Source organism: Citrus clementina, unplaced genomic scaffold (genome assembly GCF_000493195.1).
Source record: "Citrus clementina cultivar Clemenules unplaced genomic scaffold, Citrus_clementina_v1.0 scaffold_8, whole genome shotgun sequence".
Classification (NCBI taxonomy): Eukaryota; Viridiplantae; Streptophyta; class Magnoliopsida; order Sapindales; family Rutaceae; genus Citrus; species Citrus x clementina.
Window position 1 is genome coordinate 2,847,724 of NW_006262022.1, and position 25,724 is coordinate 2,873,447.

At 34.2% G+C, this 25,724-nt stretch overlaps 4 protein-coding genes across 6 annotated transcripts; 2 read left to right on the top strand and 2 right to left on the bottom strand.

Moving 5' to 3' along the window:
- Window positions 1-1,075: 1,075 nt before the first annotated feature.
- LOC18034348 (filament-like plant protein 7) lies at window positions 1,076-5,821 on the top strand. Of its 2 annotated transcripts, none has more exons than XM_006422915.2 (6): window positions 1,076-1,339; window positions 1,857-1,965; window positions 2,163-2,310; window positions 2,415-4,662; window positions 4,761-4,821; window positions 4,981-5,821. In XM_006422915.2, exons 2-6 carry the CDS (start codon window positions 1,867-1,869, stop codon window positions 5,485-5,487), a joined length of 3,063 nt encoding a protein of 1,020 aa, XP_006422978.1. In that variant the 5' UTR covers window positions 1,076-1,339; window positions 1,857-1,866; the 3' UTR covers window positions 5,488-5,821. The 2 variants fall into 2 exon arrangements, with proteins under 2 accessions (XP_006422978.1, XP_024035441.1); XM_024179673.1 differs by lacking the exon at window positions 1,076-1,339 and adding an exon at window positions 1,423-1,438.
- Window positions 5,822-6,134: 313 nt separating this feature from the next.
- LOC18035369 lies at window positions 6,135-8,874 on the bottom strand. Of its 2 annotated transcripts, none has more exons than XM_006422916.2 (11): window positions 8,676-8,874; window positions 8,260-8,343; window positions 7,953-8,027; window positions 7,794-7,836; window positions 7,620-7,677; window positions 7,250-7,417; window positions 7,108-7,170; window positions 6,921-7,015; window positions 6,757-6,838; window positions 6,541-6,651; window positions 6,135-6,466 (listed from the first exon to the last, which is right to left on the bottom strand). In XM_006422916.2, the coding sequence occupies exons 1-11, from the start codon at window positions 8,776-8,778 to the stop codon at window positions 6,326-6,328; spliced, it is 1,023 nt and encodes a 340-aa protein (XP_006422979.1). In that variant the 5' UTR covers window positions 8,779-8,874; the 3' UTR covers window positions 6,135-6,325. The 2 variants fall into 2 exon arrangements, with proteins under 2 accessions (XP_006422979.1, XP_024034960.1); XM_024179192.1 differs by lacking the exon at window positions 8,676-8,874 and adding an exon at window positions 8,426-8,503.
- A 351-nt stretch (window positions 8,875-9,225) lies between these two features.
- On the bottom strand, window positions 9,226-16,642 carry LOC18034424 (O-acyltransferase WSD1). Its single transcript, XM_006422917.2, has 6 exons — window positions 15,767-16,642; window positions 10,892-10,964; window positions 10,715-10,782; window positions 10,399-10,611; window positions 10,157-10,294; window positions 9,226-9,551 (listed from the first exon to the last, which is right to left on the bottom strand). The coding sequence occupies exons 1-6, from the start codon at window positions 16,463-16,465 to the stop codon at window positions 9,384-9,386; spliced, it is 1,359 nt and encodes a 452-aa protein (XP_006422980.2). The 5' UTR covers window positions 16,466-16,642; the 3' UTR covers window positions 9,226-9,383.
- A 6,025-nt stretch (window positions 16,643-22,667) lies between these two features.
- On the top strand, window positions 22,668-23,417 carry LOC18035602 (40S ribosomal protein S16). Its single transcript, XM_006422919.2, has one exon. It carries the CDS (start codon window positions 22,743-22,745, stop codon window positions 23,187-23,189), a length of 447 nt encoding a protein of 148 aa, XP_006422982.1. The 5' UTR covers window positions 22,668-22,742; the 3' UTR covers window positions 23,190-23,417.
- The last annotated feature ends 2,307 nt before the right edge of the window (window positions 23,418-25,724 follow it).

The window sequence follows — 25,724 nt, forward strand, 5'->3', positions numbered from 1 at the left end:
AAATACTCCTTTTTTTTTTAATCTCATACTACCGTTCGCCAATTGTAGCGGCACCATCTGCTAAAACTTGGCCCTTTTTAATGCATTTGCCCCGCTTAACCTGGATTTTTGATGCATACAAGTATTTTTATTTAAATGTTGATACATAATTAATGGGATACTATATGTATTACCGTTGCCCGATAAAATAATCTTGTCAAATATCGATATAAATAATCTTTTCATATCGTATTCAAAGCACCATGCTATTATTATTTAATGGTATTGAAAATGAAACCCTTAATTCATTGTTTTAACATGATTTCTTTGTCGGTAACATTATATTATGAAGATAAAGGATTTTTCTTCTTAAATTATATTAGGCTACTGTTTCTAACCCAATAAATAAAATAAATTCTAATAATATATTAAAATTTCTTAGTTTTTTTTTTTTAGCCCCTCAATACATATAAAAAGGGGAGACATAGAGTAGACGTCATCTACCAATAAAATCGTGATCTTAAAAAGAAAATAAAGATGAAAAGAAGAAAAAAAAAAAAAAAGATCTGCATGCAATAGTCTAATCCACGTAATCATTATTTCATATTTTAATTCCCTCTTCGGTCTTCACGGGCGTGCACCAAAAATGTAACGGCTATCTGTCTGCTTTTTCTTTTTCTTTTTTGTTTTTTTCAGGTCTTGTTTTCTAAATATATAATTAACTAATCATAAGAATAATTAAGATAACTGATAATGATACGCACAAATTATCATCCGTAAAAGCTTATTAGGAACTGCTAGATCCACTAATTGAATGATAAATTACTTACTTATATATAAAATTATACTTAAATCAATAGAATCTAACAAAGGCCACTTTCACTTCCTTCCATGATCAAAGCAACTCTCTTTTGTCTTTAGTGCGCCTAATCTACTCTCCTTTATGACAATTCTCTACTTTGTGCTCCTTTAGATCGTTGTCAATTTGTCACACACTCACTTTGTTACAGCATTGGCCAATGGCCATGAATTCACATTATTTATTTATTTATTTATTTTTTCCACTTTTGCTTTATGCTCCATTGGGTTGGTGAGTCAATAATTTTGTTTCATTTCTGTGCCTCGCTTTTGTGGAATCGTTAATTATTACTATCAATCGCAGCAATTAAGGAGCTGTCGGTGGCATAGTGGCATCCAATGTTACAGCCTGCCCTTCCCAGCTTCTGCATTGTTTGCATGAATCTTGTGGCCTTTGTTGTTCTTTCACCGCATTTTCAACTTCTTCAAGCAAAGCTCCCTCTCTCATTCGCTCTCGCTTTCATTCCATTGCATATGCCAAAGCAATAACTAGGTAGTGCAGGTCAGTACTGTGAACAATTTGCTTCTTTTTCTTAGTGGGATTTTGCTGTTGAGCCTCAAAAGCTTGCATTTGTTCTTATACGCTGTGTTCTAAATCAAGGTGTGTCAGTGTTATTGTGCATTTAAGGCAGTGTTCATTAGTTAATTTTTATCTGTTTACTGATCAGTATACAGAAGCGGCTTGTTTATCATTTAGAGTTTCTTTTGTTTATGCTTTTGATGCTAAAATTTTACTAATTTATGGGTTATAAAACCAACATGAGAGTTGTAATATTACAGGAAATGTGGGATATGCCACTTTTAAGTTTTTAACTTACTTATAATTGTTACACCAAATCATTGAAAGTTGCACCAAAATTCCAAGCAGAGGCAAATTAATTTGTGTGCTGTCTTCAGTTCACACATTAAGTAGGCATTAGCATGTATCAGTTTTTTTTAATTGAATGCTTTCATTAATTGTCACTGATAGAAGTTAATTATATTAATCCACATTTCCCACTTTTGCTGCATGTTTACAGAATCTGAGTGATGGACCAGAAGGCATGGCTTTGGAGGAAAAAATCTTCAGAAAAGACAATTGTTGCAACTGACAAAGTTGGCGTTACATTCAATCAAATTGATGAACAGGTAGTGGAAATTTACTTCTCCTTCCCCTCGCCCTCATTTTTTTGTTTTCTAGTGTATGCTGATTATTATTACCTCTTCGAGAAAATATTTCAGGTTCCATGGTCATCTCATAGACCTTAAAATCTTCGTTCTACATTTCTTTTTCATTTGTCCTTTTTTTTTCTTTTTGAAGAATTTCTGCTATTTCGTTGTGTTAGGTACCCATAGTTCCTACGACTAAAGGAGTAGGATCAGAGAGATCCATGAAGAATCTTAATGAGAAGTTAGCTTCAGTGATCTTTGATTGTCATCCTAAAGATGAGCTTATGGCAAAACAAGCAAAGCTGGTGCAAGAAGCTGGCGCAGGTGATTTATATTTATTTGATTATCAGTCTTTTCTGACTCTTCTTTATCACTTCCACAGTTTTTCTGATGATTCAATTGGCTGATTCGATAAATATTTCTCTTAGGCCAAGAAAAGCCAGAAGTGGCAGCGGCAGTGGTGAAAAAAGAACTTGATGAGGCTCTGAAGCCTCCACTTTCTGCAAATGAAAACTTACCTTATGCAGGTGCTGCAACAGCACCAATGAGATGTGTGAAACAATTAAACTTTGATCAAGCAGAACAAGAGCAAAGGGTCCATGACGCTGTCGTAAAAACATCAGGTGAGTTTGAGAAGGCGCAGAAGGAATTGGAAAAGAATTTAAGAGAGGCAAATGAAAGAGTTACTAAGTTAGCTGCTGAGAATAGCCATCTGAGTAAAGCACTTCTAGTCAAAGAGAAAATGATCGAAGATCTAAGCAAACGCAAGTCTCAGGCTGAAGCAGAATTCAGTACCCTGATGACTAGATTAGATGTCACTGAAAAGGAAAATGCATTTTTGAAGTATGAGTTTCGTATTCTTGAGAAAGAGCTTGAGATTCGAAACGAGGAGATGGAATATACCCGGAGATCTGTTGAGGCAACGCATAAACAGCATTTGGAGAGCGTGAAGAAAGTCGCAAAGTTAGAAGCAGAGTGTGAGAGGCTACGCCTTTTGGTGCGAAAAAAGCTGCCTGGGTCTGCTGCTTCGGCAAAGATGAAGAGCGAAGTCGAAATGCAGGGAAGAGATCAGATGGATATGAGAAGAAGAAAGTTGAGTCCTACTAGAGATTTGATTGTAAGACACGCCACCACGGAGAGCTCTCATGACATCAGTCTGCTTGCGCGGTTGCATGATATGGAGAAGGAAAACAGAACTCTTAAAGATATTGTGATCACAAAGAGCACTGAACTTCAGGCTTCAAGGATGATGTTTTCAAGAACAGCTTCAAGATTATCTTATGTTGAATCTCAGCTTAGAGAGATATGCACAGGTCAAAAATCCATGGAGCTGACAGGTTGTGTACCTATATCCAGCGAACTTTCTATAATGTCAGTTGACAATGCCAGCGATGATGGGATGAGCTCATCAGGATCTTGGGCCAACGCTCTAATTTCAGAACTAGAACATTTCAGAGATGGGAAAATCAAGAATCAGCTGGAACACAAAGGCATTGAAGTTTCAGGCATGAGCTTAATGGATGATTTTGTTGAGATTGAGAAGTTAGCTATAGTGTCTGCGGAAACACCTTCAGGAGGTGGCTATCAGTCTGATGTCACTAGCAAGGAATTAGTTCCACTTGTACGAAGTGATTCCAGGCTTAGTGAGATGAAACAGGAGATCCACTCAAAAGACGTTGCAACTGAAAAATCTTTTGATTGGCTTCAGGTTGTTTTGAATGCAATGTTGAAGCAAAGGCGAATTTCAAAACAAAGTCTAGATAAGCTTCTTGAGGATATTAGAATTGCTTTGGGGTATGTAAATTATCCGACTGGTGTTGCAGCTGATTCAGTGGCAGCCTCAACGCAACCCAGAGAATCAAAATCTCCTAATACATCTTACGTTGCACATTCGTTGCCTGGAGATTGCAGAAATGGCAAAGAAAGAAGCAGCCAACATCTTGAATCTGATCTCAGTAAGTCAATCTGTAAAATCATTGAACTGATTGAAGGAGTCAATGTGACATCTTCAGTAAGTCATCCTTACTCTGTCCATGTTTTTCAGTGGAATCCTTCTGAATTGCATGCTGTTCTGCAAAAGTTTGTATGTGCTTGTAATGACCTATTGGGTGGGAAGGCTGACCTCGAAAAATTTGCTGAGGAAATTTCAAGTGCTTTAGATTGGATTATGAACAACTGCATTGCCCACAAAGATGCTTCGAGAGCAAGGAATAAAGTAAAGAAGCATTTTGGTTTACTTGTGGAATCAAATGAGGTTCATATCCCTGAAGAGCAACCTTCAGCTTCTTTGCAAGGCCAAAATGTCTTATCCCAAAGTAATCTTCAAGAGGAAAACAGGAGACTAAGAGATGAGTTGAAGAGTATGGCAGCCAGGCTGGAGTCAGCAACTGATAGGAGTGAGGCCTTGGTGACACAACTTCATGAATCAGAAGAACAGATTGGAAATTTAGAAACTGAAGTCAAAGCTTTGAAAGAATCCAAGGAGATGATTGAGGATCAGATGGAAAATCAAAAATCTATCAATGAAGATCTTGATACCCAGCTAACAGTTGCCAAAGCTAAACTGAATGAGGGCTTTCAGAAGTTCTCATCTTTGGAAGTTGAATTGGAGTACAGAAATAATTTTTGTGAAGAACTGGAAGCAACATGTCTCGAGCTTCAACTCCAGTTAGAGAGGTAAAACCGATTTCTTTGCTTTTCCTACTGTATTAACTGGTTAAAAAATTGTTCCTTGATTAAAAAAAGTCTACACTTTTCATCATGTTGACTCACAGTGTTGCAAAGAGGGAACCACCGAGCTATGGTGTAAATCAGGGGGAAAAGCAATCCCAGAATGTAAGTTAGACATCATTATCTGTTATTATCATGTTGCCTTCGCTTATAGAAGCAGACTTATAAATCTACCAGTCAACAACATCAAAAAAAATTTTAAAAAAAAAGGAAAATAATTGTTGGACAATGCATTGACATAAATGCTGCTGTTTGATTATTCAGGGTTGGGAGATGACAGCAGCTTCTATAAAGTTGGCGGAGTGCCAAGAAACCATTCTAAACCTGGGAAAACAGCTGAAGGCACTGGCTTCACCACGGGAAGCAGTACTTTTTGACAAGGTTTTCTCAACCACCAATCCTGCCATCACTGCAACCAATAACAGGAGATTAAACCAGCGCTTCTCCTTACGTGATCGAATGCTTGCTGACGATAGCTCTAAAACAGACCCTTTCAAGTCTTCAAATAGTAAAGCTACTTTGAGTATTAAAGATGGTCCAAAACCATCACTTCTTCACTCCGATGATTGTAATGGTGTAGATGCCCCTATTGTCCAGGTCCATACTCCAGAAGCACATACTGCTTTAGAGAATAAAGCCAGTAACACTGCAGTTGGATCATCTCTGGCTGTTGTGCCGAGTAAAAAACGAGGAGTTGGTTTACTTTTGAAACTATTTCTGAGAAGGAAGAAAGGGAGTAGCAAGAATTCTAGATCTTTAGCCAAGGTCTGAGTACAAGAAGATAGACAATCAAAGCTAAGAGCCTAAGCTTAAAGAGAAACTCCTGGTCTCATGAGAGCAGCAATACACATCTTGGAGGAGTTAATTTCCCGGAGTTTTCATGCGTTGATTGTTAACATTTGGTGCTTATAGTTCCCACCTTGATGATCGGATAAAGTGAAAACATGACTGCTATTCCTGCTTTTGTTTAAACGAGAGAGATCATCAGATAGTTCTTTTGTAATGTGCAATTGTGCAGTGAGTCCGAAGTGTTGCTTGTAAAAATACAACTGGGTTTAAAACTTTTAAGAGCTTAAATAATTCCTATAATGAAAGATGGCTGTGGAGAGTTTTATCATTTGTAAGGCTTGAATATGAAGGTTCTAGACTAAGACTTGATTGGAATCCTAGAGTGTCATTTGATGTGAAGAGGTCATTTTTCTTCTTCCAATAAAGCAGCTGTAGCTGCAGCTTCTACATTCTTAATGGTGTAACAAATCTTATTGGCCCGTCTCTTCCTTGGTTCTAGAAATACTGATACCGTATCAAAGCAAATTATCTGGATTCATTATTGCCTCAAGATGATGCCTTGTGTCATGGAAGATGAAATGAAATTGCATTATATTCTCAAAATCAAATCTGTTAAATTCTACAATTCACACAGGCTATGGTTAACAAGAAAATTTAAAAGATGCCTGAGAAAATGAACAAGAACTGCTTCTCTATTTCTCTCTCTCTCTCTATCATTCTCTCTTTTCCTTCTACTTCTGAAAGCCACCTGAGAAAAATTCAGAATCCCAGAACCACAGGTACCAGTCAATTTTCCAACCATTATTCTCATTCTTGGTTTTCAATCTCTATACAAGATAAATCTTGCAATTTCATCCAGTCCACCCTCTTTATAACAATCAGCTATGCGCTCCAGAGAGCCGGCCCAGGTTCCTTCAATAGAAGCCAAATCCAGCAGAAAAGCAGCCTCATCTAATGCAATCTGCACCGAGGTATCAGAATGAAACATTTTGTACCTTGCATAAAACTCTAAAACGAACTGTGCTGCAATAATACCTGGGCAGGTGCCTTTCCTTTCTTTAAATCCTCTTGTTTACCCTCTTCAGTTATCTTCTCCTTAATGTACTCTATTTGCTCATCCTCCCATTGTGCAATGCTGGCGACTGCCTGGTCAGGTAAAGCAAATGTTACCACATAAGGCAGCACCGCAGCAGAAACTTAAGAACAGAACCTGAAAGGAAAATGCATATGGATCAAAGAAATTCCCCATGCCTCGTATGCACAGCCTAAGGTCCACCACGGTGATTTCAAAGCCACCCTTGCAGAATCTTTAGCTTCTGAGATACGCCCTACTCTACAGAGATTTAAAAATTCTCTTGAGAGATTTTAAAGTGCAATGCACATCTCCAAATCAGGAAAAGGATTTTTCAACTAACTTCAGCATAATCTCCGCATTGAAAACAAAAGGTCGTCCAAATCCTGGAAAGAGGTCCTTCTTTGCATAAAACTCCCCAGTCACTAGAGCTGAAACCTTCCATTTACCGGTGCAATAAAAAATAAATTAATAGAAGCCTCAAAGGAGCAAAAATCTCAAACTAAAGATAAAAATTCAGAAAATCTTACATGATCCCCTTGCTCAAAGTGTTGTGTCACTTTATGCTCTAAAACATCTGGAAACAGCCCAACCTGAAAGACAACAATAAAATGTTACCACAGATTTAGCAGAGTCAGTGCTAAACCTCAGCTCACACAGCTGTCCAATTACCTTACTCAGTAGATAACTGTCAAGGTTCGTTATATTGGATTCAGCAAAATCACCCCTTTGATAAAGTTTCTTACCAGCCTCAGAAGATGCATCATATAATTCACCATTATTTTCTTCCAAGTGATGGGCCTCTTCTTCAACAAGGAGCCGGTGAATATATTGATCTACCTGTGTTTCAAAAGCGGTAAATAGATTAGTCATTTTTGTAAAAATAAGATAAATATTATGAGGGCTTGTTCAACTCTATTTTACGAACTAGGGGAAAGGAACGAGAAAAAGAAGTGAAACTTCTGAGATTCCAGATCTTAAAATGTCAAGTACACTCAACTAGTTACACACATTACGGCATGCTTTCGGTTTAATGCATTACATTTTTGCCTAAAAGCCACACCCCATGCTTGCGAACTTCCACAACTGGCATCTCCATTCTGTGTTAGCAATAGTTGTAGGAAGATTATTTAAGTATTAAAGCATTTGCCAAGGTAAGTGTTCTGTAACAGCAAAAATCATTATAGCATGAATTGTTAAAGTTCAAATCACTAACCCAGATGGAGCTGTTGGCCACCGCAACAATGCTGTTACAGCACCTATTGTCAATGAACAATAGATGTGCCACATTTATATTAGGAACTCCACATCAATTTTTTTTTTCCCAATATAAACTACTAATAAATTGTATGCAGTATTCAAATGGTCATCAAACCTGAGCTATTTTCTGAAAGAGGTATAGCAAGGGGAATGATCCCTTGCCTGGATCCTGGAGAAACAATGGTATCACCTGTGACCAAGTGAAAAAACACAATAATAGTTCAGGAACATGCCAAAAGAGGAAAAGAAACAGCTCCAAATTTTCAAATTTTTAAATAAGTTGTGACTGTTCCAGATTGGATAAAAAAATTGCAAATGAAAAAACTGCCACTACCTCATAATAAAAACTTAAGATGGCCGAGCTATACATTGCAGAAATCTCAAATTTCAATTAACAAGTCAAGAAATCAGAAACTGCCCACCTCTAGTCCGAAGCACTTTTAGCAACTCATCAAGATGTTCAGGAGGATTCGCCACTGCTATATCTTTGATGAACGATACATGGCCTGCGTTTTGACCAACAGACTGTCAGATAACCCCAACGTAAAAAAACTACTCAATGACAAACATCACAGAGGATGAATTTACCAAAATTGAGATCAAAACTCCATAATGGGGTTAGCATGACAATGACGTGGTATCAGCTATGCATCATCTATTTTCAACCAAACTTCTAGTACAATTCAATCGAAATGAAAATGGGTTAAAAAAAATTCAAATTTTATTGGCCTAGACTCATTAAATAACTGATTAAACATATTTTCTTTTTAACTAAAGTGATGACAACATAGGCTATGTGTGCATATATATATATATATATATATATATATATAGTTACCAGAAGAGGAAGAGCATCTAATGGGCCTAGCTCTGACGTGGCGAAGAGGCAGTGCAGCGGCACAAGGAGCTCTGTGGATTGCTCCCATTACACCCATCTTCATTTTGCTGCTGCCGCTTCTACCTCAGCAGCCACACTACGTTAAGCTTTGTATCTCTCAAGGTGACGCTAAAAACAGAGGATAAGAACCAAACATACTTGATAGATAGAACCAGGGCAATTCGTGGTCTCATTTTGTTGTTTATTATACAAAAATAATAATATTAAGAAAGACCCCCTTTTTTTCCCAGAAATGGCAAATTTCCAAATATGTTACAATTTTACACAAAGAAGTCACTAAAATTAATTTAAAATTGCTGTTTAGAAAAACAAGCCAAAAAGGTTAAAGAAAATCCAAGTTCAAATATTGAAATGAACGCCTTATTATTAGTTATCATTTTATCTTTGAAGGGACATCTTATTATTCACATTCTTTCTTGTTTAGTTATTTATTGAATCACATAATCGTAATTTATGCTAGAAAAACTGGTCTTTAACACAGAAGAAAAAATACAGAATCTGCTATGGCCTTAGCTTTTGCATATTGTTGATGGGGGAGTAAAAGTGGGAGCTAATCAAGTATACACTAATTTTACAGCGTGAATGAGATTTGTATATAAAATCCATCATAATGAATCATTTTGTGTGATTCAATCTACATTTTGGAAATCAATTATCCTTCAATGTTTTCTTGGAGGTCAAAGCTGCCTCTTTCATTTCCAGCAATGAATCTTGAAAGCACTTGGCAAGCAATTCCGGGTCAGGGATAATGTCTTTAGCTACTAGAATTTGCATGTCAGCTCTTCCTGCATAGCTCATCATGTGCATTGTCAGCGCCTGCATAAATATCAAGTTATCAACCAAGGTGAATATTTATGTTTCACTGAGTGTATTGATATTAAAATAAAATCTATTAAAAAAAAACAACACAATCTACCAATAACGTTAAGTGTAAACAATGGACATGTAGGAGATTGAAAATTGCAAATATTGTGCACGAGGTCACCAAAAAGACTAGCTTATAAAAGTAGACTATCTCATCTTACTTATAAGTCAAATTCCACCCTCAAATAAAATCTCCACAGGTGGAGAGGCATCACCGGCCTCTACCCTTTCATCCAATGTGCTTGAGTTGTTCCACCATATTCGAACTATTAAGATCTGGCTTCAGCTTGTTATGATTCAGTCTATAACTCTAAAGACTACTAGTCCATGGTGGAGCCAAGGAGTGATTCACCCTCTTTATAAAACCCAAGTATCTTCCTTTTATAAGCTAATATAGAACACAACACAACAATAAATATATGCTACCATACTAGTAACAAGATGAATGGTGTTAATGCAATATGTACACGAATAAATAGTAACATATTACTAACTAGACACAAAATCTTAATTGAGTAATTAATCAAGGAAGAAAAAGCTGGAGCTAGAGGCTGTACATGAGGCAAGCTAGAAGTGTTTGCCCGGAGGTAAGCCACAGGATTGTCTGCAAGGGTAATCTTCTCTGTAGGGCCAACAATATTTGAGATTGTGAAGGTTGTATTACAAACAATCCTGTAATTAAGCAAGCACGCTACCTACAATTAAGGGAAGGGGAAAAAAAAAAGAGTTACAAATCTGCGAGGAATGTAAAATTTGAAAATTTTAACAGAAAACTGACAAAATTCTTTTTTATAATCACCTTTGCTCCAAACCAGGACATTACAAGATTCCCAATTTTGTATGAGAAGTGACCCTCTAGAGTTAGTTTCTTACTGTCAATCATTTTCTTAGCTCTCTTTACATAAGATAAGGGATCATCTCCACCTTTGTGATAATAAGTTGGCAGCAGAAGCATGCCAAATTTGTTCCCCCAGCGCGTTCCTGAATTGCTTTTCATTAAGTTTGATAGATCCTGAACCAAAACCATTCAATCCCACTACGTAACGTGTAGTCTAAGGTCACATATTAAATGAAATTGTTTAAAATAAATAAATGTACACTGCACCGTGGCTAACCTGCAGTCCTGGCTGCCGTCTTATATTAACCATGGCCAGACCTGTAATCCTAAGTCCTTCGGGCAGAGCTGATGTGATCAAAATTGAACTTAAGTTTAGGATTTAAGATCAATGTGATTGAAGTTTGATGTTGATGTAAATGTACAAATGTAGGTGTGTGTTAGTATCAAAACTTACCATTTGGGGATCGGTGATCCAAGTACCTTGATAATCCGGATGATACAACCCCAAAGAGAACATCATTAATGGTCTGCATTGTTGAATAACTTGAAGTATCAATATAGGCAAAACACAATTAAACTATAATTTAAGTATTAAAAATAATGGTAGTAAGTAAAAGCATGCTACCGAATTAATCAAGGTTTATGAATTAAGGAGATTGATATTTAATTAAAATGTATATGGAACCAAAAGTCTTTCTTTTTTATTCTTCTGACTATACATATTTATATAGCAAAGAATATTTTGATTTTTTTTTTTAAAAAAAGAAAGAATTTAATGCGTTCGGTATTATTTTTCAAATGGTGTTATAGAATTTGTTTTATGAAATAAGAATGATTAGTTTTTGTTGAAAATAAAAATGTATTTGGTAACTTATTTGAAGTACAGTACTTAAAAATTATTTAAAAAAAAAAGCAAAAACGTGTTTAGTTGTTTGTCTCAAAAAATGAAGACAGGAAAAGAGAGTAGAGAATTATTTAATGAAACATTTTCTTAGTAGATGGATTATTTAATCAAACCTTTACAAAAGAGTAATATAATACAATGAATATAACTATATATTTTTTATCATTAAATAATTTATCTATTTAGATAAATTATATATTACTATAGATGAATATAGGTACATGGTTATTTTACTGATTTCTTAAAAACTTTTAATTATGTAAATAAAATGTAATTATAAGATAATATTAATTAAGAAAATCTTAAATTTCTTTATAATTATCACATATTTGTAGGGGTGTCAAAAAAGCCCGCCCGGACCGGACCCGGCCCGGACCCGGCCAATCCGGTCCGGGCAAAACCCGGACCGCATGCATATAAAAACCGGATCCGGGTTTGAAATTCTCAAACCCGGACATTTCCGGGCCCGGGTCCGGGTTCAACACAAAAAACCCGGAACCCGGACCGGACCCGGTTTTTTAATAAATTTAAAAAATAAATATATTATATATAAATATATAATTATGAATTTATGATATGTTAGATGTTATTTAAATTTATTGTGTTGTTGAATTTAATTTATTTATTTTATATATAGATTGAATGAGTTTAAGTTAGAAATTAGATGAATTTAGGTATTAGAAAGTAGATTGAAATAATTTTTATTTATCATTTGTGCAAAATTTGCATTGTTAATGTGTTATATATTTGTATTTGACTATTTTCTTTTTTAAAGTTTGAGATTGAATGAGTTTATTTGATTATTTTCTTTTTTAAAATTTACATTGTTAGAGAAATGAAAAAAAAAATTAAAGAAAAAAATTGAAAAAAAATTGAAGTTATCACATGCGGGTTTTAAAAACCCGGATCAAAACCCGGACCCGGAAGGTGCCGGGCTCAAGCCCGGACCGCACCCGGAAAAACCGGGTTTTAACCCGGGTCCGGGCTTGCATTTCTCTCATCCGGTCCGGTCCCGGGCAACACCAAAACCCGGACCGGACCCGGATTTTGCCAAGTCTACATATTTGTTTATATTAGTTCCAAAGATGTAAATTTTTTATTGATATATTTTCATCGGTATATATAAAGGTTTATAGTCATTTTTGAATAGCTACATATTGGTCGAACAATATAATGATTTGCTATAATAATTATGTGATATTACTTTTTATTTAAAACAGTTTGTGTAATACATTAATGCTACGTTTACTTTTTGGATTGGAGTGGGAATCCTGAGGAGTGGGAATCCTTGGGTTAGGAGTGTGGAGTGGGAGTGGGAGTGGGAGTAGGGTGTTTATTTAGACTAAATGAAAGTATGGATTGTCAATCAAAATCCTAATTATTTGTTTACTTTGTCTTGGATTGGGAGTAAATTGTTTTAAATTATAATTTTATCCTTATGTACAGAATTATAATTTGTTATTAAAAAATTAATAAAAAATATTTGGAAAATAAAATAAATATTTTATTATATTTCTAAATTAATGATAATTACTAATATTCTTAATTATGTAAATCATAATTTTTTATTAATTTAAATTTAAATTATGTGAATAAAAATTATTAATAATAGCAACACAAATGAAATATTATTATTGATAATATAGTACAAAATTAATTTTTTTTAGAATAAAATATTTATTATTATTAATTAAATAAATAATTAATATTTATTAAAATTAATGTTTAATATTATTAATTTAAATATAATATTTATTTATTTTTATTTTATTAAATTTAATAAAATAAATATGATATAATTATTATTTTTAATAAATATTATTTATTTATTTTATTAAATATTATTTAAAATGGGAAGAGGGGGGAGTGGATTCCCACTCCCACCTCCCCCCATGGGAGTGGGAATCCCACTCCCCACTCCAAAATTAGGTGGGACCCACGGATTCTCACTCACACTACCTCCTTTTTTATGTTGTGTTTACTTGCTGGAGTGGGAGTGAGGAGTGTGGATTCCTCCTACTCCAGTGTTTACTTACTTAAAATGGGGAGGGATTGGGAATCCCACTCCGTGAGTCCCACCCATTTTTGGAGTGTAGAGTGGGAATACACTCCCACCTCTCCCATTTCTACCCTTTTTATTTTATTTTATGTTTTATAATTAATAAAATAAAATAAATAATATTATATTTATTTAAATAATAATATTATATTTAACTAAATAATAATTTACATTGATTCTAAGTTAAAATTATTTTAAAATAATATTATTACATTAATAGAGAATTAATAAATATAATATTATTATATTTATTTTAAAAATAATAGTACTATATTTATTTAATAATAATAATAAATACTTTATTCTAAGAAAATATTAATTTTGTACTAAATAATATTATATTATTATTTTATATAATAATAAATTTAATATAATTATATTAAATAAAATAAAATAACATTTCATTTTATATTAAAATTACAATTAATAATTTATTGTTCATAATTAAGAATATTAATAATTATAATAAATTTACAAATATAATAAAATAAATATTATTCATTAAATATATTTTTATTAATTTTGTAATTAAAAATTATAATTCTTTAAATAAGGATAAAATTGTAATTTGAAACTATTTACTCTCAATCCAAGACAAAGTAAACACATAAATTGGATTCTGATCTCTATTTCATGCTTCCATTCCAGTGTAAGTAAACAACATACTCCCACTCCCACTCCACACTCCCAATCCTAGGATTCCCACTCCCCAGGATTCCCAATCCAATCCAAAAAATAAACGCTACCTTAAGGTAAGTAAACACTGGAGTGGGAGGAATCCACACTCCACACTCCCACTCCAGAAAGTAAACACTACCTAAGTGATTAGACTATAAGGTATGGAATAAATTCTTGTTATTGTTGTTATGTTAAATATTTGTTATAATAGTTTATTTATTAAATTATTTCTTCATTCATAAGGGTAACATAATCTACTACACTATGTTATAAAGTCAGGACGGCTATTGGCAGAGCGTAAGAAGTGAAACAAAATGGAGAACGCTAACTAATATAGTGTCCTTGTTTTCTACCATACTAGTTTTCTGCATTTTCCTTTTCACAAAACGAAAAACAACAGAGTGAAAATAATACCAAATGCACTCTTAGAGTTTTTGTAGAGTATTTTAAGTGCTTTTATAAATACACACATATATATGTAAAAGAAAAAAGTTTTAAAAATATTGCCAAACAACAACTCAAATACTTCCATTTAAAAGTTGACAGAATTAATGAAATGGACCACAAAAATAAAAACTGAATCTTCCATTATTTCTTTATTCACAAGGCTAACGTAATCTATAGTCAAGATGGTAGGGCTATTAGCAGAGAGCAAGAAGTGAAACAAAAAGGAGAATGCTAATATAGCGTTCATGTTTTCTACCATACTAGTTTTCTGCATTTTCCTTTTCACAAAACGAAAAACAATAAAGTAAAAATAATACCAAACGAACTCTTAACCTTTTTTTTTTAAAAAAAAAGCATTTTAAGTGCTTTTATAAATAAATATACATAAATATAGAGTACTTTCTTAATCCAAAATTTTAAAATACAGAAAAAATCAAAAAAATAAATAAAACCACAAAATTTTAAAGACTTAAAATTTATATATATTTTCAAAACGTTCCCCACTTTAAAATTCTAGAAGATTTTTTAAAATATTACCAAACAATAACTCAAATACATCCATTGAAAAGTCGCCGGAATTAATGAAGTGGACCACAAAAATGAAAACTGACTGTTCCAGTATTGTTCTACTGACTTTCTGCTCCTCCTGTTGACTTGGTGCACAAACTCAGCCACGTGTCCTAAGGTGAACGGCCATATTTATTTGCACCATTTCTTAAAATCTTGACTAGTACACGGTCCAAGTGTCCAACTACACTCACGTGATCGCGTGCAGTTTGTCGAATGCGATATCATCAAAACTAATAATATTTTATGTATATTATATCACTAACACTTTAATAAATAAATAAAAAAAGACGTTGTAGTTTTACGTCGTCAGGGAGATTTGAACTCGCAGCCTTCAGAATAGACCAACTGCTAATCATCAACATTCGACTCAATCTACTTAATTTTTTATTTTACAAAAAGTGAATAGAGTACGGACATTTATCGTCGGTGAGAGTTATTTATTTAGATATATATTTTATAAATTTTAATTATATATGTTTAATTATAAATATCAGTATAATATTTATTATAATAATAATTATAAACATCTATATAATATAATAATTTTATGCGTGATCAGTATTTAAAAAAACTCAATCTACTGGACTAAGAATCATAAATAAATGAATATTAGTAATAATAATAGAATTTAATTTTTCTTAAAGGAGTAATATTATTATTTACTTGCTTACCGCGCCAGCAATAGCCTTTTTGACCGCCTTCATGTCATCAATCGAGAAAGTAGCCGTCGCCAGCTTCCTCGGCCAGAGCTCGACCCCAGCGCCGCCGCTAATCGCCGTCTTCCGATCAGAAACCCACAGAGCCCTTAACAAAAACTCGAAAACGAATACGATACTAAGCAAAACCATCTTCAACAAACCCCACAAGCTCCCGATCCTCCCCGCACTCTCCGTCCTCTTCCCGCCGGCCACAGCCGGCAGAGCCTCCGGGTCGTCCGCCAGGCGGCAACTCGCGAGCAGCATCGACACCAGCGAAATCCCATCGCCCAAGGCATGGTGAATCCTGAACACGGCGCACCTGTGCTCTGCCAGCACGTGAACCTCCCACAGGGGCTTGTCTTCGCTGAGGGGAGAGCTGAACGACAGGCCGGCCACGTAGTCGTTGACCGAGGTGGAGTCGTGGACTTCGACGAAGTGTCGGTCGATGTCGACGCCGGTTTCGCGCCAGTGCTCGAGGCCGCGCTTGTCTCTGACCAGGACGCTCCGGAAGCGCGGGTGCCGGACCATGATGGAGCTCATGACGGCGTCCTTCGATTTGGGCACGTCAATGGGGCGTTCGAACCCGACGACGCAGTGGATTATCGTGTTCATGTGCGGCTGGAGGAAGAGGCGGCCGGCGGGGGTCAGTGGCTCGTCGGGGTGGGACCCCATTTGTAGCTGTGTATGTTCCTTATTGAAGATGTCGTACAGAGAATTTTATGACGCCGGTTCCATCCAACTAACTGGCTTTAACCTTTGCCTTTATTTCACGTCCGCTTAGTTTTGTCGGTTTTTTTTTTTTAATAGGTCAAAGTCCACTTTCCGGAGGGTCTTTGTCTGAGGAAGAATGTGGATTTTTTTTTAATTGAATCGCAATAACTAACTATAATTATAATTTTAAATAATGATTGATTAACTAGCTGATTTAACTCATACTTTCAATTTTTTTTTTTTTAACCACGAAGTATTTTGGAGAGGGCTCCAACTGTGGGAGGCACCTTTAAACTTGTACCACAACCCAGATTAAAAGTATCTCCTCGAACCGAGAGGCACAAGTTCTCCCAACAAAAATGACTTTCCTCTGATTCAAACTGGGGAGTAAACTCAGTCAAGCCACTTAAGGGGACTCCATTACCAGTGGAGACAACACTTTGTTAGTAGCTCATACTCTCAATTTTAAGCATGCACAAGTTCATCCTCATGAATTTTCAATTATACTTGCATGCTTTTACAAGGTTCGATGATATCTTCAATATTAAATATTTTTTAATATGAAAAATGTGTGAGTACGTAGTGGTAAATTTGAGACGGTTGGTATTGTTGATAAAAAGAAATGGTCATAAATGTCAATATCTAAACCGTGAAGAATATAATACTTTTTCAAAGTATTAAAAAAGAATGAACTTTAAAATTATTATTATATGAACATAGAGTCATAGTTAGGGGGGGGGGGGACTTTTCTTCCTTTTTGATTTAATTTTTTTTATCATCAAAACAAAACATACGTTCCATTAATTTGTCTTATTTTGATGATCAAAGAATTTGTTTTGTTACTTTTTTTTTTCTTGAATCATGAGGTGGTCCTAATTGGACTCCAACTGAGAGATGTATCTTTAAATTCATATCACAACTTAGATTAATTCCTGCTTATACCGGATCGACCCGTAAAGAATAAAATATTATCCAAAGTGGTGATAATTGATTGATGGTCTAGGCAACAAGTATTACAAACTTTGTTTAGATAATTAATAAATAGTTGGGAATATTAATTATGCCACTTGGGTTTAGCTGTTGAGGACCGATGCTTTCCTTTCAAACTTCTATTGATAAGGGGATTAAAATAATGATTTATATATGTATGTATGTATGTATGTATGTATATACACACATGTGTATACATATGTACATACATCATACATATATATATATATATATATATGGAAAATTTGAAAGATGGAGGATTACTTTTTAAATTGATTGGTTGTTTTAGTCATTAGCGCATTAGATGCTCCTTCAACAATAGTCATATTAACTAGCGTATTCATTAATGTATATCTTCTTTGGACGTTCGTCGAGTAAGAAAGGACAATTGGATAATATTGTAGTTTTTGAATTAATTTATTAATTATACTGTATAAATAATTAACTGTAAAGAGAATTAATTAAACATTTAGTCAAATTTATTTTTAAAAATACTATAACTTTTAAAAATAGATGTATTTAGTAAATTTTACTGTTAAATTACTGTTAAAACATAAATGATTGAATTGGAGATAATGTTGAATAAAATTTATTTAAACATTTATGGGTATGAATATAAAATATTTTTGATTGTGTACGTAAATAATTGACGAATAAAATGAATATTTTATAATATTAAATTTTTTTTTATCTCAATATAATTACTAATAATAATAATTTATTTAAAGTTGATGATTTTATTTCCTAATTAAGAAGGATGATTTTAGATTTTTATAAAATATATGAGGATATATATGAAATTGTATTATGTATAAAAGTAATTCTCAAAATTAGATTTTAAAAAACTACTAATTTTGTTGCTTTTCAAATTTGTTATAGGATGAGATAATTTTATCAAAAGTAATTTATTAAAAAAAATTAGCAAACATCAAAATTAAATTCTAGGTTTTTGAAATCACATTTGAACTTCCTAAAAGTAATCCCAAAACGTGTCCTAAGGATGTAGTATATATTTTGTATTAGATTATTTTCAAGCTGGTTAATTAAATAACTCACTAATCAGACACACTTTCAAATTATGTTCAAGCACCAATCACTAAAGTTAAGTAAAATGAAAATTAAAATTTACAAATTCTCAAAAAAATTGAAAAAACTTCAACCCTTAATAGTCGAATCATACAAGAAGTGATTGGTGAGGAGATCTTTAATCCGATTCTTAATCCAATAATGTCTGATTAATACACCAATGATTCGGTTTCAGCAAAATATGGTGATACAGTCTACAAATATTTCCTGACTGGCTGAGAACGAAGCCACATTTGAACCTTAAAATTCATTTTTCGAGTCAAAGCCGAAGAAGTAAAGTAACAGAAGACAAAATTGAAGCGTTTAATGTCTATACGAAACGATTCGTCAAAGGCTGTGGACGCAAATGTAAGGATGCTTCCACATGGTACCACTTAATTCAGACAAAATAATAACCCAGTATTACAAGGCTTTAATTCCCACCACAGATTTTAGAGCTCAATAACATAAATAAGATGGAGGGAAGGGATTACTCAATCTAGCCAGGACCCTTGCAACCACTTGGGCTAAGGCTAGAGCCACTCCCTCACAAATGTGAGGAAAGTGGTTCGAGCCCCCGCAGATGTATTGTAGGAGTTTAATTTAAATTTCTTTCCTCGGAGTTTCATAACTTGAGTGAATGTAATCTTTCTCATAAGAAGAAAGGTGACGTCCCTCGAACATTTGAGAGAGTTAAAAATATTAGAGGTGTCATATCAACGTCCCTCGAATATTGAGAGGATTAAAAATCTGAGCGGTGTCATATCATAATTAATGTAAACGGTCTCAGTATTTGTATGATTATAAATATCATGAACAATAGTTCTCATTAAAAAAAAAGCTAGGACCCTTGCAAAAATGGCATCTATCAAGGCCGGCATAAAGTCATTTGTGTGATGTTAACATAAACCCACCACGAATCAATCATTTTGTGCAATTTGCAAATCACTTTTCCTTCTGTGTATATAGAAATTAATAACATATAATAGTGTCATAAGACAAAAATTTGTAACATATAACGTCAGACTAGTAATATGAATATAAAGAAGAACAGTGTAGTTGGGGGCTAGCAGAGGCGGATACACCTCGTGATTAATGGGGGCGCGCGTCCCTGCTGCTGGAGAAAATAATTTCAAAAAAAAAAAAAAGAGAAATTGATTTAAGTTAAATCTATTAAAGTAGTCCTATTAATTTATAAAAATAATGGGGGCTCAAGTCCCTCCATCTTTCAATTTATTTGTGAAATTTTAACGGATTTTTTTATTAATTTATGAAATGTTCATTCATTTATTTTAAATTATAAATAAATATGAAATTAAATAAATTTTATTCATTCAATTATAAATAAATTTGGCATAATAAGTGTTGCTTGTAATGATAAATTATTTATCATTTTGGTCATTATACCTATATATAGTCAACACACTAATCATTAGTTTACCAAACATGTAATGCAAGTTATTTGAAATGTGATTTTTCAAATGATCTTGATTATCCAAACACCTTTCTAAATTATTTACAAAATTGACTTTATAAGGATCTATCTACAAAGAATTGATTATTTGGAAAGTTAATGCAATCCCAAACATACCTTCAGTCTTTACTGTATGCGTGAATTCCAAAATGCATACCTACCAAGTTGTTCGAAGAAAATTAAAAATATTGTTCCCGTATTTCTAATTATATCAAATGCTTCTTCTATTAACATAATAATAATAATAATAATAACGACGATAATTCAGCAACGTATTTTAAATGATTTTGACATTAAAATTTTCAAAATAACCATTAAACGAGCCAAGAATTCACAACTTCATATGAAGTGATGAAGTATGAACATGTATAGGCATAGCAATTATAAGTAAAACAGATGTGGAATAGCAATTATCGAATACTTCTTCCCTCATCCTATAAATTTTTTTTTTTTTTTTGACCTTTAACATCGGACAAGCTGATCGTTTGACATAATTATCTAACAAACAGATGTGACATGTAACAAATAAATCGCTTGTTATAAGTAAACTTTTCCTCCACATAATATTATTGATAAAGAGTATTGATAATAGTGAATAGTTGTTGAGTGCTTTTAAATGAGCATAAGGGTGAGGGAGGGACGATGGAAACAGAACACATGTTGTCATTTCATACACTCTTCTCTCTCTTACTTATGGCCCACTAGCACTATTATTATTATAATAATAATAATAATTAAAAATGAGCCAAAATAATGAAAAAAATTAAATTAAATAAAAAAGCAGCCGTTATCCCCAAGTACGGGATCTGCTGACGGTGCCGATGACGACCGCGCCAACAACAGAGGCGGCTTCTAAGTTGACGAAATTATGAAATTGTCGTTGGTTAATTGGTAGCTCTCTCTCTCTCTCTCCAATTACATTGAAATAAGGCAAACACTATTGAATCCGTCATAAGTTATAAGCACACGAGAGATTGAGTACTCGATAACAAGCTCAATGATAATTATTGAATCCGTCATAATTTGAATTTGATTGAGCTTTTTTTTTTTTTTATAATTGGAGAAGACCTTTTGGACACAATTGGATCACTGTTAACCTCAATCGGTTTGTTGTTCTGACTTGTTCCTAGTAACCATTATGCTGAATTTTAAATTATTGGATCACTATTTAGTATAGTCGGATTACCGTTTAATTCCAAAAAGTTCACTAATCAAAGTCAAATCACCGTTTGCCATTTTCAGTTTACCGTTTTATTCCAGAAGCTCACCTCTGCGAAGTCGGCTTGTTATTTGTAAATAACGGTTTGCTGTTTTCAAATAATTTTTTTTTGTATTTTATTGGTTACCGTTTTCTCACTAACAGTTAACCATTAACTTCCAGAAGCTATTAATAACTCAACTACAAGTTATTGGTTTACCCTTTTTAAGCTTAACGGTTATCCATTTATTTTCAGAAACTTGAATTTGTCGAAAACATCATACGGTCTAAAGAAATTATCCAAACTTAAAGACTCTAACTTTCTTAATCTAGTTTGTTATTATCAAAATCAATGTCATGGTTATGTCAACACTTCCTTTGCAATTGTAGATTAGTGAAAGTGTAAAAAAGCAAACTAAAATGAGTGATTGTGCGAGAATTAAAAGTATTGCATCAAATTGATATTATAAGCCCAAATTGATATTTGCATTCCCAATTATAAAGTATTGCATCAATACAAAAAGGCAACATATATGTAAAATTAAAACTGGTGCATTTGACAGTAGCAAATTGAAAAGACTTTTACATCTTGCAATTTGGGTCAAGGCCATTAGCAAGCTTTTACAATTTGCTTGTTATGCATCAGTACAATATTTTCCAAATCAAGTTATCATAAAAAATTATCATAAATCGCCTAATTGAATTTTTTTACAAAATTATCATAAACCACAGAACTATTATTTTTACTTATTTGACAGATAATTGATCGTATACAAGTGAGAGAGAGAGAGAGAGAGAGAGAGAGAGAGAGAGAGAGAGATAAATGAGACCTTTAGCAATGGCAGTATTGGCATTATGGCGATGGCTTTGTTAGACCTGTGATGCATTGGCATGGTGGCGGTGGCTTTATTGGCTCTTTATACATCAGCATCATGGTGGCAGCTCCATTGAATGCAAGGTTATGGCTTTTCTTCTTCTTCTTCTTCTTCTTCTTTTATAAGAGATCATTAGTTGATCATCGTCAGTCGTTTTTTAACAAAATAATCCTTTTTTTTTTTTCCAACAGAATAGATGTGCAGAGCTTTAGGAGAGAAGTGCTGCTAAACGAAGATGATAAGGTTTAGCAAAAAAGCTCGATTTTCCTACTTTTTTATTTTTTTAATTATAATTTTAATAGTTATTGTGGGTCACAAATAAGAGAGAGAATGGCGCATGAAACAGCAGCAAGTGCTACCATTTTGGTCGTCCTTCCCTCGTCCTTACGGCTATTTACTTATTTAGCATTTTTCATAGTTGTTTAGTTTTAAATTATAAAAATTATATTGAAACGCACCGTTTCAAGCATAAATGTAATTATCCAAAACCCTAAGGGCATTTCCAAAAACTGAGAAAACCCTAAACACTAACTATATAAGCCCCACGTAGTCCCTCGCGCTCCTCCACTGATAGTCATTTTAGGGTTTCTCTGTGTGTCGCGCGCGCGCTACCCTCATAGCAAACCCTAACAGAAAATGGCGACAGCAAAAGCAGGTCCAGTGGAATCTGTACAATGCTTCGGCCGCAAGAAGACTGCGGTCGCCGTGACTTACTGCAAGCGCGGTCGTGGGTTGATCAAGATTAACGGCTGCCCGATCGAGTTAGTCGAGCCGGAGATCCTCCGCTTCAAGGCATACGAGCCAATTCTCTTGCTCGGGCGACACCGATTCGCCGGCGTGGACATGAGAATCCGCGTGAAGGGCGGGGGACACACGTCGCAGATCTACGCCATCCGTCAGAGCATCGCCAAGGCTCTCGTGGCTTTCTACCAGAAGTATGTTGACGAGCAGAGCAAGAAGGAGATTAAGGACATTCTCGTTAGGTACGACAGGACCCTGCTTGTGGCAGACCCACGCCGGTGCGAGCCCAAGAAGTTCGGTGGACGTGGCGCTAGGGCTCGGTTCCAGAAGAGTTACCGTTGAGCGGGAATGCAAGGAAGCGAAACGAAACGGCTTTTCGTTTTGCTATTTTAGTTTGTTTGTTTTACTTTTTTATGAAATTTTGGTTATTTTGAGACTGGATCATTAAATGTTAGTAGTTTATGAGATATTAAGGCTTTGGTGAGGCGGTAATGAATTACTGTTGAAGGTTAAATTTTGTAATGGATGATATGGTTGTCTAATGCATGTTTTAGTGTCAATTAATTTTCATTTGGGATGTTCTTAGTTTAAATTTAGTTTAATTGTTATTATAATGTTCAGGTTTAATTCTATTGAATGTGTGATGACTGGTTGTTATGTCGAAGATTAGGCATCTTGTGAGGCATAATATTGGTTTTTTATTTATCTACGAGACCTAAAGAGTTGTCAATTGAATGTTATTTTCATCAATATACGGGAAGTAGATCCATCTAGAGTAATTTTTTTCAAACGATGTTAGTATCTAATTTATATAAATAATGTCTAATACACTTTTATTTTGCTTGATTGATATGTTGCTGTATCTCTTGCTTTTGTCTGGTCTGGCATGGTTTTGAGAACATCATGGTGATTCTTTAGTGATATGGTAATTAGGCTATAATTTCAAGTAGTTTGATTGCTACTGCTTTGCTCCTTGCTAAAAGAAAAAAGGAACAAAAAAAGGGGTAAAGAAAAAGAATGGTCTGGTGATGTTTGCATTTTAGTTGATTTTCGTCATTTTGGTGATTTCAAATTTGAAGTAATTCAGTGGATGAATTCTATCTTGCCCGTTTTACCAATGTCAAGAATCCTTATTCTTGAAGTGTTTATCTGGATATAATGTGGTTTATTGTGGTTTTAACAATCAAACCTTCTAGAATTTGTTTGTTTCTGCAGCCTAGTCATTGTTGAAGGTTTATTGCAACCATTGCGTTAGTAGAAATTCCCCGTGCTTTTATTTCTGACAATTTTTTTTCTCTTAATACATTAGACCAAATTTTATTTTTCTTCTGATTCGCCTTTTTATATTTGTTAGTCCACCTTGGTATGATTAATAACTCTTGTTTGATTGTCTGACATTCGTTTGTTGTCAATTTATCTGTTTTGGAATATGCTATAACCTATTCATTGTTGAAGGTTTGTTGCATTCGTTGTTCTGATTCACCTTTCTAGATTTTAGCTGTCCCCAGCTCTCTACTTTAGAATCTAATATGTTGTAACACTTGAAATATGACCCGGAGTTTTTTTCTTCTATTTTGTTACCGATTGCTTGTATGTTTGATGCACATTTCTTTTGTCTCATGCTTCATTGGTCTAGTGTTTTGGGTAAACCTTCTCAAGAAGGTATTTCAGCTGTTTGTTTTATTACTGTTGGGAGGTTAATGTTCATGTAATAATATTATCCTCATCGATTATTGTTTCTTTATATTTACTTCTTGAAAATAATGCTTTTTGCTTGTATTGGATTTGATTGCTATTAGTGAATTAATTTTGTCCAAGTATACTGAAGTTATATTATTCACTTCTATGATTTATATTGAGACTTTAGCTTGGATTGTTGCTCCTTTCTTGGTAGAAAGAAAGTTCATATAAGATTGCCAAGTAGAATATTTTTGAAGTACAACAAGGGCTTGTTAAAAAATGTTATGGCAGACTATTCAACTAGTGAAGTCTTGATGCATTGCGAGTTTCCAACACGGCTCTGTTTCTCATTGGATGTTTCATTGTAGTTTAGTTTGCATTGTCGCAGTCTCACAGATAAGCCATTGTGCTGCATTTCCAATTTCCCTTGCGGAATGATGTAGATTGAGTTTAGTTTGCAAGTTTCTGCACAATTTAAATAGGTACCTCCTTGACCTTGAGAATCAACATTTCTATCTAGTGTATGTATTTGGGTTGGGAATTTTTAGATTGGGTCGGTATTTCTCTCCAAACAAGCCAGGAATGGAGTCGAGTCAAAGCTCCATCAATTCGGAAAATTGATACCGCTTTTTCTTTGGCCCATAGGTGAAAACTATGAGATATATACCAGGAAAGTTTGATCGATGTCAAGTTGTTGCTGTTGAAGTCGATGTAAAGTTGTTGCTGTTGAAGTGAAAGGGGTTTTATCCTCCACATGCATTTGTCCTTCGCATGCATTCTAGTTCATTAATCGCTTGTGGAGTCGAAGAGAGCCACCGTTACTTCAAATTGGCATCACTTGTAGGTTGTGGAGTTAAGGAGAGCCACCGTTGCTTCAAATTGGCATTGTGGTTGCTTTATCAGCTTTTAAGCTATATGGCCTAATCACAATACCAAACAATGCGGCCGTAATAAGCATTGCTTCAAATTGGCATTGTGGTTGCTTTATCAGCTTTTAAGCTATATAGCCTAATCACAATACCAAACAATGCGGCCATAATAAGCATTTGCATTCAATGACGACATCAAATGTCTCGCTCGTACTAGGCAGGTCTCTTACTGATGGAAATCATGGGCACATCGGAAAGTCTCGGTACGTCGTTCTCAATTTTATTAATGAGTGATATCGCGAGTGGGCCAAACTCCATTCTTGAAGCA